Source organism: Dicentrarchus labrax, unplaced genomic scaffold (genome assembly GCF_905237075.1).
Source record: "Dicentrarchus labrax unplaced genomic scaffold, dlabrax2021, whole genome shotgun sequence".
NCBI lineage: Eukaryota > Metazoa > Chordata > Actinopteri > Moronidae > Dicentrarchus > Dicentrarchus labrax.
In genome coordinates, this window is record NW_026136708.1 from 14,424,993 (window position 1) to 14,438,362 (window position 13,370).

Consider the following 13,370-nt stretch of genomic DNA (forward strand, 5'->3'; position numbering starts at 1 on the left):
GACAGCAGAGATGAAAGGTGTCTCCAGTCTGTGTGTGCTACATATTGAATATGTGTGTGTGTGTGTTAGCGCGAGCTGACAGCAAGCTATTGATGAGAGGCATAATGTGATCAGTTTGTCACAGTGAGGTTGAAAGGTGTGAAATATTTTCTTGTGTGTCTTTATAAGTGTGTGTTTGTGTCAATATGTGATATTTACACCTTTAAAAATCTGATAATGATGCACTTCACTTTCTTATTCCCAGACAATGTAGAAGAAAAAAACTGTCCATGTATAGGTATTTATGAATCTATCTATCTTTGTGTGAGCACTTTTGTGTGTGCCAGCATATGGAGGCCGCCATGCAGAGATGCCCTTCTTACTCAGTTCTGTGACATTTACTGAAATAATTACAATCTAACACACACATGCACACATATACTACAAAAATGAGACACACACATGCATAGACTCTAAACATACACGGATAAAAGACACAGAAACCGTCAGAAGTAGGTTTTAAATCTGCATTGACATTTAAAACTAAACATCTAACAAACAATCTAATCATCTCCTGGCAGGATTCAGACTTTCTGAACAGTACAGTTCAAATATCAGCAGTCACTGTTGTAATTAAATGGGTATTTTTTATTATTATTATTATTATTTGTAAAAAAGCTCAAACTACCACTGTAAGTGCACTGACAGAAAGAATAGTCAAAAACAAAGTAAAATTCCTCTTTAACGTCATGTGGGAGTAAAAGCATGTGTGTTTTTGAGGGTGCATCCTGTACCTTGCAACTGCACTTTCCTGTTCGGTCTGCGCAGGCACACACTTGTCTCTCCAGGTCACAGGTCTGGCTGTCCGATCCTGAGACGTTACACTCACACTGGGTGCACTGTGGGAAAAGGGGATGCAGACAACGCCAAGCTTCAGTTATCAACAATATAACAGGCTGAGAGAGGAACTAGCAGAGTGTGGCCTAGCTTTATGCTTCACCAAACCATTAAACTTCAAGCTCAAAAATGAAAATGTTGCCATTATCTTCTTACTCCCACGTCAGTCCAGACATCGCTGAAGTTCAGAAGAACAGAAAAACACAGAGTTGTCCAGCTAAGTTCCCATATTGGAAGTCAGTTCCCTGACTGACTTCCAATAAGTGTAAAATAAAAAATAAAAATGACCATGAAATTTCTCTGAATATATTAGGATAACAGGATCATTATGTAGTTTTTATTCTGTTTCCGTGCTATTCATGAAAAACTACCTTGAAACTTCACAATGAAGTAAATGAAATAGGAACTTTGATTGCAATTGTGATTGTATAAATGTCCCCTTTAAAGTCTAATAAAAAGAAAGCCTGCTGCCTTCAAACTGAGAAGGCTTGAATTAAACTGAAAATTTCAATATTTTGTTGAATTTCACCTGTAGTCATTATCTGGTAGAATATTTTTATGTACAGCAAGTTCATTTTTCATTTCAAGTGAGGTACTTTTAGTCAGGAAATATAAGCTGAATCTATGCAGAAAAGTTTTGCTCTTTTGTAAAGATGACTTAAAATGAAAATAAACCCACTGGCATGATGACACTATTAGGTTTCTATCATTCGGGCAGGGGACACATCCTTTTATTGAAGCATTTAATGCTCATAAAACCCATAATAATAGCATTGTCATGTCCATGAAACTCTCACTCCCTTGTCCTAGAAGAGTCACAGACTCTCAACCCCCAGTGATCGAGTCCCATCTGAGATTCTCTCCAGTGTCTCCTCTCTTAATAACTCAACAATAAAAGCAATCTTTTATGATAATAATAGTAATATTAGCAGAGTTGATGTGGACCATTCACCTGAGGAAAGTCTCTGTATCCAATTTGACATTCATTGCATTTCTCTCCTCTGAAGGAGTCGCGACAGAAGCAGCAGCCTGTGTTGACGTTACATTGCTGGGTCACTGAGCCGATCACACTGCAACCACAGTCCTACATACACAAAGACAGAGATTATTGGCTGTTATTGGTCTTAATGGTTTAAAAATAAACATTAGAACATCAAGCAGACACTCATGTATAATGCATACATTTGTCCAATGATAAAAGATGAAGTTCAAACATTCTAATTGAGTTTTGTAGTCCTAAAATGTAATGTGTGTGTGACTGGAGTGAGTGCAATCCCTATAAAACCTCTACCTGTTAACACTAAAGTGCAGTGGTAGAATGGCTTTCTCAGTAAAAAAACAATCACTGAACTACATTGGGTGTTATTACAATTGACAAATGTCTCAATTAAAGATGAAAACACCATAAAAAGAGATGATTGTTATGTGTGCTGCGAGGCAAAAGCTGCACAATTATAAGCTGAAAAGCTGTAGATGCCTGTCTGCTGTATTGAGAACCACTTTAATCAAGATCCTCAGTGTCGTTGAACAAAGTAACAGTCTTTCATTGTTTATAAGTGTTGATTTTCAAGGATATTTTATGTATTGATGTTTGTTCATAGCTGGAGCTTGTAAGTGTTCAGCATTGTCCCCATATAATCTTTCTCTCGTTGTCTCTCTTTAGAATTAAATGTGTCACACCAAAGAATTTGCTGTATCTATTTTGCTCAGTTCTAGTTTGTCTTTTATTTTGCTGTCCTATGTCATTTCTTCTTTGCTGTGTTTTACTTTGTTCTGTTGTCTTTGGTACTTTTCTGTGTTTGTTTGGTACCACTAAGCTCTGTTGCCTCCCTCTTTGTTGTCCTGATGTACTCTTCTGGATCAATCTGTTGTTAAACTGAGACTTACAGTACTTCCATGTTCAAGCCTCTAATTGCTAATAGTCTACTTCTAATAGTTTACTGTTATTGCTGCCTCCCGGTCCTTTGGTGAGATAGTTTCAGTGCAGAACAATTACTTTTTAAACACTTTGAACAAAGTCGTGTTACAGAACGGAGAAGCAGAGAAGATTGGAACGATAGAGTCACAGAAATAAAGGTGATAAAGAGGAGGGAATACGGAGAAAAGGCTGTGTAAACAGGCACTGTGACAATAAGTGAACAGAGTATTGAAGGAAAGAGAGGGACCACACAAAAAAAGAGTGGAGGAAGGAAAATATGAAAGGGAGAGCAGCTGAACCGAAGCTAAAAAGGTTAATAAGATAAAGACTGTGTAAATTGTGACTAAAACTGGAATAATGTGATTATGTTTACCTTAACTATGCACTTATTGGGGTTAAGGTAGTAAGAAAATTGGGTTTATGTGGTCATTTAGAGTAATGTATTGACTATGCACAAAAAAAGGCATTTTGATGCAACACTGAATGGTGCCTCTGTCACTCCCCACTCGGCGCCCTGTTGTTGTGTTATGTAACTTTGTGCTCCGGGTCATAGATGGTACGTAATGCTTTTTGGCAGCTAACTCTGTTACTGATTTTGGTAAAACTGGATCATGTTTTATAGAGAAAATGCTTTCTGGTTTTCTCTCCGGCTGCTCCACCACAACTCTCAGTGATTTACAGAGTTTCCTTATGGACAGCAAAGTAACTGCTGCGTAATGCAGCTGCTGTGGGCGAGTAAGCTTAGTACTCTCCTGGACGCCCGGGACTGGGCGCTCACAGTGTTAACTGGGCTCAGCAGCTTCTACGGACATAGCTAGCGGCAGGGGAGAAGACCCTAAGCGATGGAGTAAGCTAAGTAGAGAAAAGGAGAGAGAAGTCGCTGGACAAGAGTAAATCTGGGACTGGCTTTTAGTCATTGGCAAGGGCTTTGTGGAATGAAAGGCAGTCTGCAAGTTGGCCTTCTTGCTGTTGGACATGCTTAATGTTTGGCTGTATTTGTATTTGTATGTTGTCCACTCTGTAGTTTTTGATCATAATTAACATAATCATAACAAATGCATGTGTACAGCTGTCCATATTTTTACAACAATGGTATGGCAACTCAGGGTGGCAAATTGCAACAAACAGCAAATCTTAACATAATGTTGCTCTAATAGATGAGAGAATTTTGCTACTAGCATTATATTAGAAATCTAAAAAACAGGGCTCAAATCATTTCAAAATACTGGAAAGTAAAAATACTCAGAACGGTATGGGAAGCTTTTGTTTACTAATACTACTTTAATACTACTTTAATAAATACTGTAAGCTACACAACTGCTCTTTGCAAATGGAGTTTCAGCCTACCTTGCATCCAGTGACAATATCATGGCCCCAGTGGTTGGGAGCACAGCGGTCGCACCTCTCACCAATAGTGTTCGGAGGACAGATGCACTGTCCTGTGTTAGCATCGCAGTTATTCCCCACATGACTGCACTGACAGGCTGTAGGAGAAGAGGAAAAATACATTTTAAATGGTTTTGAATAAATAAGAAGATAAATCAGTGGTGTGCCTGTAAAAATATCACTTAGAAGCTGATTTATTTTCAGCGACTTATTTCTTATTGTTCTCAACAATTACACAGTTTTTCTTTAACAACATGACATGCTGGCTAGCAGATTCCAAATTGAAACACAAACACACTTTGTTGGAAAGTTAACCCAAGGGGGAAGAATATGGTAACAGCGTGTATCTAGTTGAACTGTTGTGAATGTGTGAAATACAGAAACATTTGTCTTTATCTAACTATTATTTGACACCTTCCAAAAAAGTAAAAAGCGAGAATAGAAAATGTTTATTTTTTATTTTGTTTATGATAATGAGGTGAATGCTGCATACTGAATTATGTGAACTAGCCAACATATAATAATACATTTAACTAAAACTGTTATAGTTATAGGAATTAAAGGTAATCTACTGCATAAAGATTGAGTTGTTTATTGTAACACCCATAATCCCCCAGTTTCATTCATTTCAAGTTATTCGCAAACAATTATCTTACTCAATAAACACCACCATTCCCCAGAAAACACAATTACCAATGGCAGAGTACTCCTACTACAATCCAGCATATTATCTCTGTAACCTGACCGTCACAATGTGGTAGCGATCTTAATCATCTTAAGCAAATAATTCCCAGTCCTATCTTGTGTTTCTGCTGCATGACTCGGCTTTCTGGCCAACTTATTACTGTTCTTCTTGGCTGTCAATAGCGGTTAGCATCAATAATATATTGCATAAGGAAATATGTGGGAAAAGCTATTCATAGTCATACTTGTGGGTGCTGGATGCTTAATCCTCATTTTGGGCAGCACAAGTTTGCTGCACCTGCTGCCTGGATTGCCAGGTTTTTAGGGCATATGATTAAATAATTTGAACATATTCCCTTATAAAAAAAAAAAGACTCTGGTCTGGAATAGATATTTAAAAAATGACTCAAGTATTTTCAGATGATGTAACACACCCTCAGGCAACCATAGTGAACATTTTTCAGCCACAAATAGATGTACAATTCTTGACCACTTCACCACTTATACATCTCATTAATATCATGTTGCATTGTCTTTTTTGTCAGCTAACAATAATAACTACTACTCATATGTATACCCTACTGCTCATACTAGACCAAGTAAGGCTGTATCAGCAATATCCCTAAGTGTATTTAATAGAGTAAGGGTGTGTTTTATTACTTATGAATGGAACTTTTCATTTGTAACAGAAAGAATTAGCCATTTATGCTTTCAAATCTTACATGATCTTGCTATAAAAAGGAAACCTGACAGTTTCTTTTTGATTTTATCTCCTCGTTTTTAACGATGATCAATATTTGTGTATATAAGTCCATGAACAGGTGATTCAAAGTGACCCAGACTGTCCACACATGAGCATGTATCACATTTGCAAGAATAATTCCATCTCTGCTCCCAGCACAGCCAGCAATACTGCAAGTTTGAATTACTGACATGTTGTACAATTCGGGCAAACCTTGACATTTAGGTGTCAATACGGATGTGTGCTTGGTGTTAAATCCCTCCTGATTTAACTTTGAATCACCGCTACTAGAAGAAGGGTTTTCAGTAGAACTGTGGAAACTGAATTAGCAGGAACGTTCATAGTTCTATGTATAGCATCGATCATGATAACAGGATGGGAATTATAGAAAACAGTGTTAACATAATGTCAATAAATAGAAATGGAAACACAAAATGAGCAATGTTCTGCTTTAAACTTAATATTATCTGTATCATTTGCATGAATGAGGTCAGACACAAACACAGGGATCTCCCTATAAACTTGACTGACTAATTTAATTTGATTTGTTGATTCGATCTTTTCCTTAAACGTTCTTTACATACAGTTATAAGCTGTTTTGCTTGTTCACAAGCCAAGATGAATAAGAAATCTTTTAGCTCCATAATTTATTGGTCATGTCATTATTATTCTGTGTGTCCAATCTTCAAAGAAGTTCATATCAATCAGCAGTTGGTTTCTCTTGGCAACATTTCATCTTTCCACTAACTCATACACACAGTTATTTATTGCTTCCCTTCATCCTTCTTTGCCTCCTTCCTACAGTCTTTCATTTGTTCCCTACATAATCTAAATATATATGCATATATAGATGAGTTCTTTATCTGACGTAGCTATAGCTTTTGCCAAGATACATGATTCATAACCCAGGAAAAAATTGCAGAACAATTTATAAAACATGGTGTAATGTCCCAAATACATGATCATCAATGGCATGAAAATAGGAGTCCTTTATTATTTCTGTAAGTCTGACTTTTATAAGATATGAAGTTTGTGGTTTCTGCAGAAACCTATGATGCTATGAAGTTACAATGTAGATACAAACAGTGTATCATGTCCACGTGAAACTGGAATGGGAAAAAATGCCTACACTGACAAACTGTATTTCTGAATACACTCATTTACCTAATGCCAGCGGCTCTTATTCAGAGAATCTTTTACCATGTTGAGGATGCCTAGCTTTGTCCTGCTTGTGAACAATAAGGAGTTTGCAAAGTTAATTATTAATAAGTAATTATAAGACTGGCAACATGATGTGAGGAATAACATGCACTTTTTTAAATTCCACTAACTTTTTTTAAATGACTCTGCAGATAACTGCTGTAAACTTTAAATGAAAAAGAAAGATGAACAGAGAAGCAGTTTAATTTTGACATAATGATGACAACGTTTTGCTTTTGTCAGGATTTCCAGTGGATTAAGCTATATTTTTTCTTCGGTGGGTGGATATCAAGCCTCACTTTTTAAATAAACACTCTTCTTTCTGCCCCACTGTCTATGCTTACGTGTGCAGCCGCCCTCCTGGAAATTGAAGAATCCTCGTGAGCACCGGTCACATTTGGGTCCGGTGACGCCTGGCTGACACCGACACTGACCGGTTTCATCACAGTCAAACGACTTGGAACCAAACGAGTTACAGTGACACGGTACGCACACTCCACCTCTGGTAACGCCGTGAGTCTGAGGCTGGAGAAACAGACAAGGATAAAGGGGTTGAAATGGAGTTAAGAGTAGGTAGTGGAATTAGGGTAAGACACGCTCGAACAACTTAGAGACAAGGAGGTTAAAATGACACAACATGCCAGAAACAAAAGCAAAAGAGGAGGAACCAAATGAAGGAATACATTTTCATTTTCAAGGTATGCCTGTTGGTTAAAGAGAGAACATGAAAGATGACTTGAATTTTTCTTCAGTTTAGAGGCCAACCAAAAACTGGTTAGGTCTTTAGAAGTTGTCTGACAGTCTGAAAATGTCTCCTTGCAGAGGAAAATAAAACACAAAGCACGCTGGTTCATTAGAATGGACCCAGACATTCACAAACTGCCCCTTGAGCTACAGTGTAACAGCCAAGACAATTTTAACAAATGTTCTGAAATGTTGCCAGATAAGAACATTTGGATAAGGGGCAGTAGTTCAGCTAAAAACCTTTTCTGAATGCAGAATGTGACAACTTCAGAAAATAAATCGTGTTAAAGATTGCTCATTATGTGTATGTTTCCCCACATGTTTCACTCTAAACCTTGCATTACTGCTTACACTCAGCAACATCAAACAAAAATGTCTGTTCACAGAAAAACACAGCAACAGCCATGCTAGTCTAACCCTTACATAGAACACATGTGATACACACCTCCCTTCCCATGCAATGTTTTAAAAACTCAGGCCTCAAACCATCACATCCACAAACAAAACCAGCATGATGCTTGATACAAGTGTAATATGTGTTTTAAACCTTAAAACCTCTGTACACCATGTAAAACACACCCATGCTACTTAAAAACACACCACTGCCATCCACATGCAGTGTGCGTTACCCCCGTCTTAGGTCTGTACGCCCCCCTGGGACAACCCCCCGTGCGGGACGACCCCCCCCATCTCTGCTGGACGGCTTCCATGGGAATGCGCTCCACCGGCCTCCGTGTCTCCCGTCTCTCGTAACCTTGGCGACGCAGGTCACAGCGTCGGCCCACAAAGCCGGGGCGACAGATGCAGCGGCCCTCGACATCACAGCGCTGAGAAATAGAGCCGTGAGGGCTGCAGCGACAGGGCATACACTCCTGACGCTCAGCATCCCACCAGCAGTTAGGCTGGACCAATCACATCACAGAGGGGTGGAGGGGGTACAGACAGGGGACCAATGATAATCAGCGAGCAGGATGAATACAAACATCAAACTGACCGTACAAGAAAAGGAAAAAAAAGTTGAAAAAAACCATGAAAATGTCTCGTTTGTGGAGCTGTTACGGAGTCGTAGGGATGTGTAAAAATATATATAGCTTGATTTCTGAGGGTTTCCTAATTCCTTATATTACCTCATTTACAGTACAAGAGTAGGTATTAAGGTAAGATAGATATGATAAGATAGAACTTTTAGAATGAAATTGATGTACAAAGTAGGAAAGAGTGTGTATAGAGTGCAAATATATAAGATATTAATAAGGTCCAAAATATACAATAAATTAACATTAACAGTAAGAGTAATTATTTGTGACAATTAGCATTTAGCCACAGTATGTATGTACAATATCAAATCTTAAGTACAGGCAAGTGTATTAGTTGTTAAATAACAATTTGAAGGAACATAAATCAGCTTTTGACCTACCACATTGCTGGTAAACTAAAAAACACATTTGATGCAGAAAAATAAATTGAAATACAAACAAGAGCATCATCACAATATATATAATTGGGATTATATTGTAGTCCATTACACACATGAATTTGCAAGATTCCAACAAAGTGGTAGAATTTGTGTCATTATATGTGAAAAATAAATATTAAAAAGGCTACACTGGAATGGCGCCAAAATATATTGGCAAAATCTGTAAAGATTGTTGGCGTCTTTCAAAATACTTACCATGCACTCGTCACACTGTCGTCCAACCACATTTTCTCTGCACTGGCACTGCCCAGTCTCCTTATTGCAGACCTCAGATACAGAGCCATTAGTATGGCACTGACAGGCTGCAAGAGAGGAGAGGAGAGATTGGAGAACAGCATATTTTACATCAATTATCATTTCCTAATGGCAGAATTTCTACATGAGTACATATAATAACACATACTGGTTTAACACAAGTTGGTGAGTGTGTTTACTTCACACAACAGTAGGCTGGATAAGAGCTCAGATCCAGCTTAAGTTCTTCTTTAGGATTAGCTGTCGATATGCACTTTAATATCCTGCTGACTGCACTTTAGAGAAAATCTTCTTTTCCCCAAATAGATTCTTCAGTCTAGTGGGCTGACTTAGTTTTGCCAGATTATATTTTGTATACAAAAACACACCCATGAGCCTAAATGACAAAGGAAGGCAACAACGGAGGGCAACATCACATTTTCATTACTTTGAGAACGTAGACGTGTCCTGTTTGCTCTGAATCAGGAAAAATACGGGTAAAACCAAACAGCAGCAGTTTGCCTTGTTTCCATCGTATCGTAACGTATTGCACATTTTAAGCACATTTCAAGTAAATCAGTGAAAGAAAAGGTGAATGAATGCTTTTTTTTAATCCACTACTGTGAGTAGTTGGTTCATCAATATAAGCAGTAGGTGGTGCCGAATTTCCAGTCGGAAAACCAGTAGGAGAGGGCCCAACAAGATGACGTGATTAAAAGAACGATAGTGGAACCTAAAACAGTGTAGAAAACAGGATGTAAATATTACATGTCTATTTAATTCATGTATTAATGTGAGAAAGGTCACGTCAGATATCTGTGGAGCGATCTCGGATGCGTTACAGAGCCATGGGAGCAATGAGGAGACTGATGGAGTGGAAACAGCTGATCATGTGAGTTAAAGGTTTGCTACGCCAGAAGTAAATGTAATGGGCGACATAGGAACTCTTTTTTCAAATAAGACAAAAATCCACCTTAAGTGAGCATTGAAACTTTTTTTTTTTTTTTTTGCGAAATTGAGGATTGTTTTGTTTTCTGATGCGATACTTCAAATTTTTTGATTTCAAAACTGTCTAGGGCCAGAAACTATGTGGGTAAATATTGTCAACAAGAAAGGAAAAAGTTGCAACTGTGAACAGTGTTGAGTGATTTAAAAAATTTACCCTTTTTTGAGGCGCCCCCTTGTAGCTTAAGGGATGCTGACCATGAACCACAATGTCCCCAGTTTGAGTCCGGCCAGGGACATTGTTCAATTTCTTGATGGCAGTACATTCCCTGAAACTCTAAACCATAAGAAGAGTCTCATCTCTGCCTCGTGCCTCATTTCTCTGGCATTGGAAATGATTGCGTAACATTCAGTTCTTGGCCTTTGTCATGTGTGCGCAGTTTTTATGCTTCCTAAAGGGGTTGGTTACTAAAATATATAAACTTATTTCCACATATGACCTTTCACTCTCTCTCTCTCGCTCTCTCTGAGATACTTTGTATGACTTCAACTTTATTCAACTTTGTGAGTTTAAATCCTTCTAAGGGTAAAAAAGACACACCCACGCACGCCAATCAACCCATTAGATATACAATTAAAAGCCTGAACATCACAGCTTCCATCTGGTGGATTGGCTGTCAGAAGCATACACGCGTACACACAAATATGCACACAAAAACACATACACCTTCTCCAGAAAGTAGTAGCACACATGCCATCACATAGACACACATGCGTTACTCGTAGCCTGTTTTTACCTCCTGCCATTCGCTGCCGTTAGATGTAAAAGAAACAGAAGGACAGACCTGAGTGTGGGATGGGAAAGTGAGAGAGAGAGAGGGGGTACAACAGATGTCCACACACACGAACGCACGCACACATAAATATGCAGAAACACACATAAGGTACACAACATACAATAATGTCAAATGCACGAGAGAGAGGCACGCCTGCTCTCCCGCACACACAAATGCAGATGTATGTACACACACACACACACATATAAAACACACACACACACACACACACACACACACACGTCTGATTAAACATGCAAGAAAAGATGCACATATATGTCCATCTCTGTTTCACACACTCTCTCTCACACATAGTCTCTCACCCTCTAGCTTCACCCTTCGGGGACCATCTGGACTCCGTTCTGTCAGTCTCTATAATGCAAGCCTTGTTGTGGGAAAAATGTTTGCTTTTTGTTATGTTTATTTATTTAATTTTTTATTTTTTCATTTCTGGCCTTGATGGCGAAGATAACAATTTTTTTGCAACCTCAAATACATTATCTTCTGTTACCAGGCAATCAGCAATCTGTCGTGTAAACAAACTGCAGAAATAGCTATTGTGCATCTATTCTATATCATTAGCACAACAATTGTACGTTGGTGCGACGTCCAGGCGTTATACAATCTATTAAGTATCCATACATTATTGCAAATTGGATCCACACTCCAGGTAAACAAGTAGACACAGAAGAGTAAATCTTCGGTTATAAGCATGCTGGTTAAATAAGCTGTTCAGAGGCTCCGAGGGAACATGACGGAGAGCCTGGAACATCAGTTACATGGTTAATATAAGTTTCCTGTTTGTCACAACATAGCTGATGTAATTAACTGATTCCTAATTTCAATTCCTTCAGGCTGGGTTTTCAGTGTTTTTGTCCCTAAATTGGACCATGTAAAATGCCGTGCTGTGTCAAAAGGTGCCATCTGCCGCAATGTTGGACATTTAGAGGGTTGTCATACATTATCATTAATATATCAAGAAATTTTTTTTTTTACTTTAGAAAGTGAAAGTGACATGACAAGAAAGACAAACACATTTCATTCATTGTTAGCAATGATAAGAAAAAGTGGATTTGTCTAAATGCTGAATGAAAAATTCATCTGGGGTGACAGTTTGTACTGTAAATGACACTTTTTTTTTACGACTCATTAAATGCTTCATTGATTTGGCTCAGATTAAAACAGTGCAGTTGTTCTTTTTCAGGGCTTTTAAAATTTACTTTACTACTTTTTTGGGTTCCTATCAGTCCCATAACAAGTCAAGAGCCTCAGCACAGAGGACTGTACTAGGCAGTCCATTAAGAGTGGTAAAATTAGAATTGTGAGACCCCGGAAGAGTTTATCGATCTACTGTATGAAGTATCTATGAAACAGTCAGTAAGTGTCAGACACACAGGAAGCATAATTACATTATTGAATTACTACACATCTACTTTGTTCCAGAGATTTGACAAATGTGTGACAGTGCAATTCACACATCTTTTTCAACTTGCAAATAACTTTTCCCCCATGTGAGAAATGGTCAGAGGAGTTAATTGTCTTGAATTTATTCCTCAAACAATTTGCTTTGTGGTCACTTTGCTTGCAAAATCAAACTATTTTCCATTCCCCGACTGAATAAAACTGAACCACTATTAGGGGTGGGAGACGCAAAATGGCTGCGTCAAAAATGGCCACAAATGAGAACTCTGACATCAAAAGAAAAAGTTAATGATTTTTACAGTCTAATAGTGCACAAATGGACTCGGCCTGAACTCTCCTGCTCCACTCAATAAAATTCATTAAGACTGGGAGCAATAGGGAGAGTGAGGCGGACAGGGAGAGACAAATAGACTGACAGAAGCGGAGAGAGAGAGAGAGAGTTGTTGTGTTTTAATAATTCTTGGTGGTCATTCGTACAGGATCAATAACAACCCTCCAACTCCCAGACACGAGCAGCCGATCAGCACTGTAGGAGAGCGATAGATCAGGCTGATTAATCAATAACCATTTAGCTGGGTGGAGAGGGGAAACAACTACAGAACAATGAACTATCAAATACACATTAATACCTCCTGTCAGCCCCATCTACCTGCTTCTGTGCTTGTCTGACGGTTTTATCTGTCTATTCATCGGCCTGGCCTGTCTACCGCTCTTAGTGAGGTGTCTATCTGTTCATCTGTCTTTCTGCCTACCTCGCTGCCAGTGCCACTGTTTTGGTCAACAGCGCAGGTTTTGATGAAGATTTTCACAAACAAGCGCCATCTGTATGTCTATATTCGCTGCCATCTCTCTCTTCCTCTCTTGTTCAGTCCCCCCCCTCTTTACAGGTATAGTTTTTTTATTCTC

General features: G+C 38.5%; 1 protein-coding gene across 7 annotated transcripts in view; it reads right to left on the reverse strand.

The window, feature by feature from the left end:
* The window catches only part of lama2 (laminin, alpha 2), a 178,427-nt gene that overhangs the window by 67,185 nt on the left and 97,872 nt on the right, over positions 1 to 13,370 (reverse strand). For 5 of the 7 annotated variants that reach the window (XM_051410099.1, XM_051410098.1, XM_051410095.1 and 2 more), the window contains exons 22-27: positions 9,223 to 9,329; positions 8,180 to 8,452; positions 7,151 to 7,331; positions 4,142 to 4,278; positions 1,829 to 1,960; positions 774 to 878 (exon numbers count right to left, since the gene is read on the reverse strand). In XM_051410099.1, coding sequence (XP_051266059.1) covers positions 774 to 878; positions 1,829 to 1,960; positions 4,142 to 4,278; positions 7,151 to 7,331; positions 8,180 to 8,452; positions 9,223 to 9,329 — 935 coding nt within the window. The remainder of the gene's footprint in view (positions 1 to 773; positions 879 to 1,828; positions 1,961 to 4,141; positions 4,279 to 7,150; positions 7,332 to 8,179; positions 8,453 to 9,222; positions 9,330 to 13,370) is intronic. The other 2 variants (XM_051410101.1, XM_051410100.1) reach the window with 1 other exon arrangement.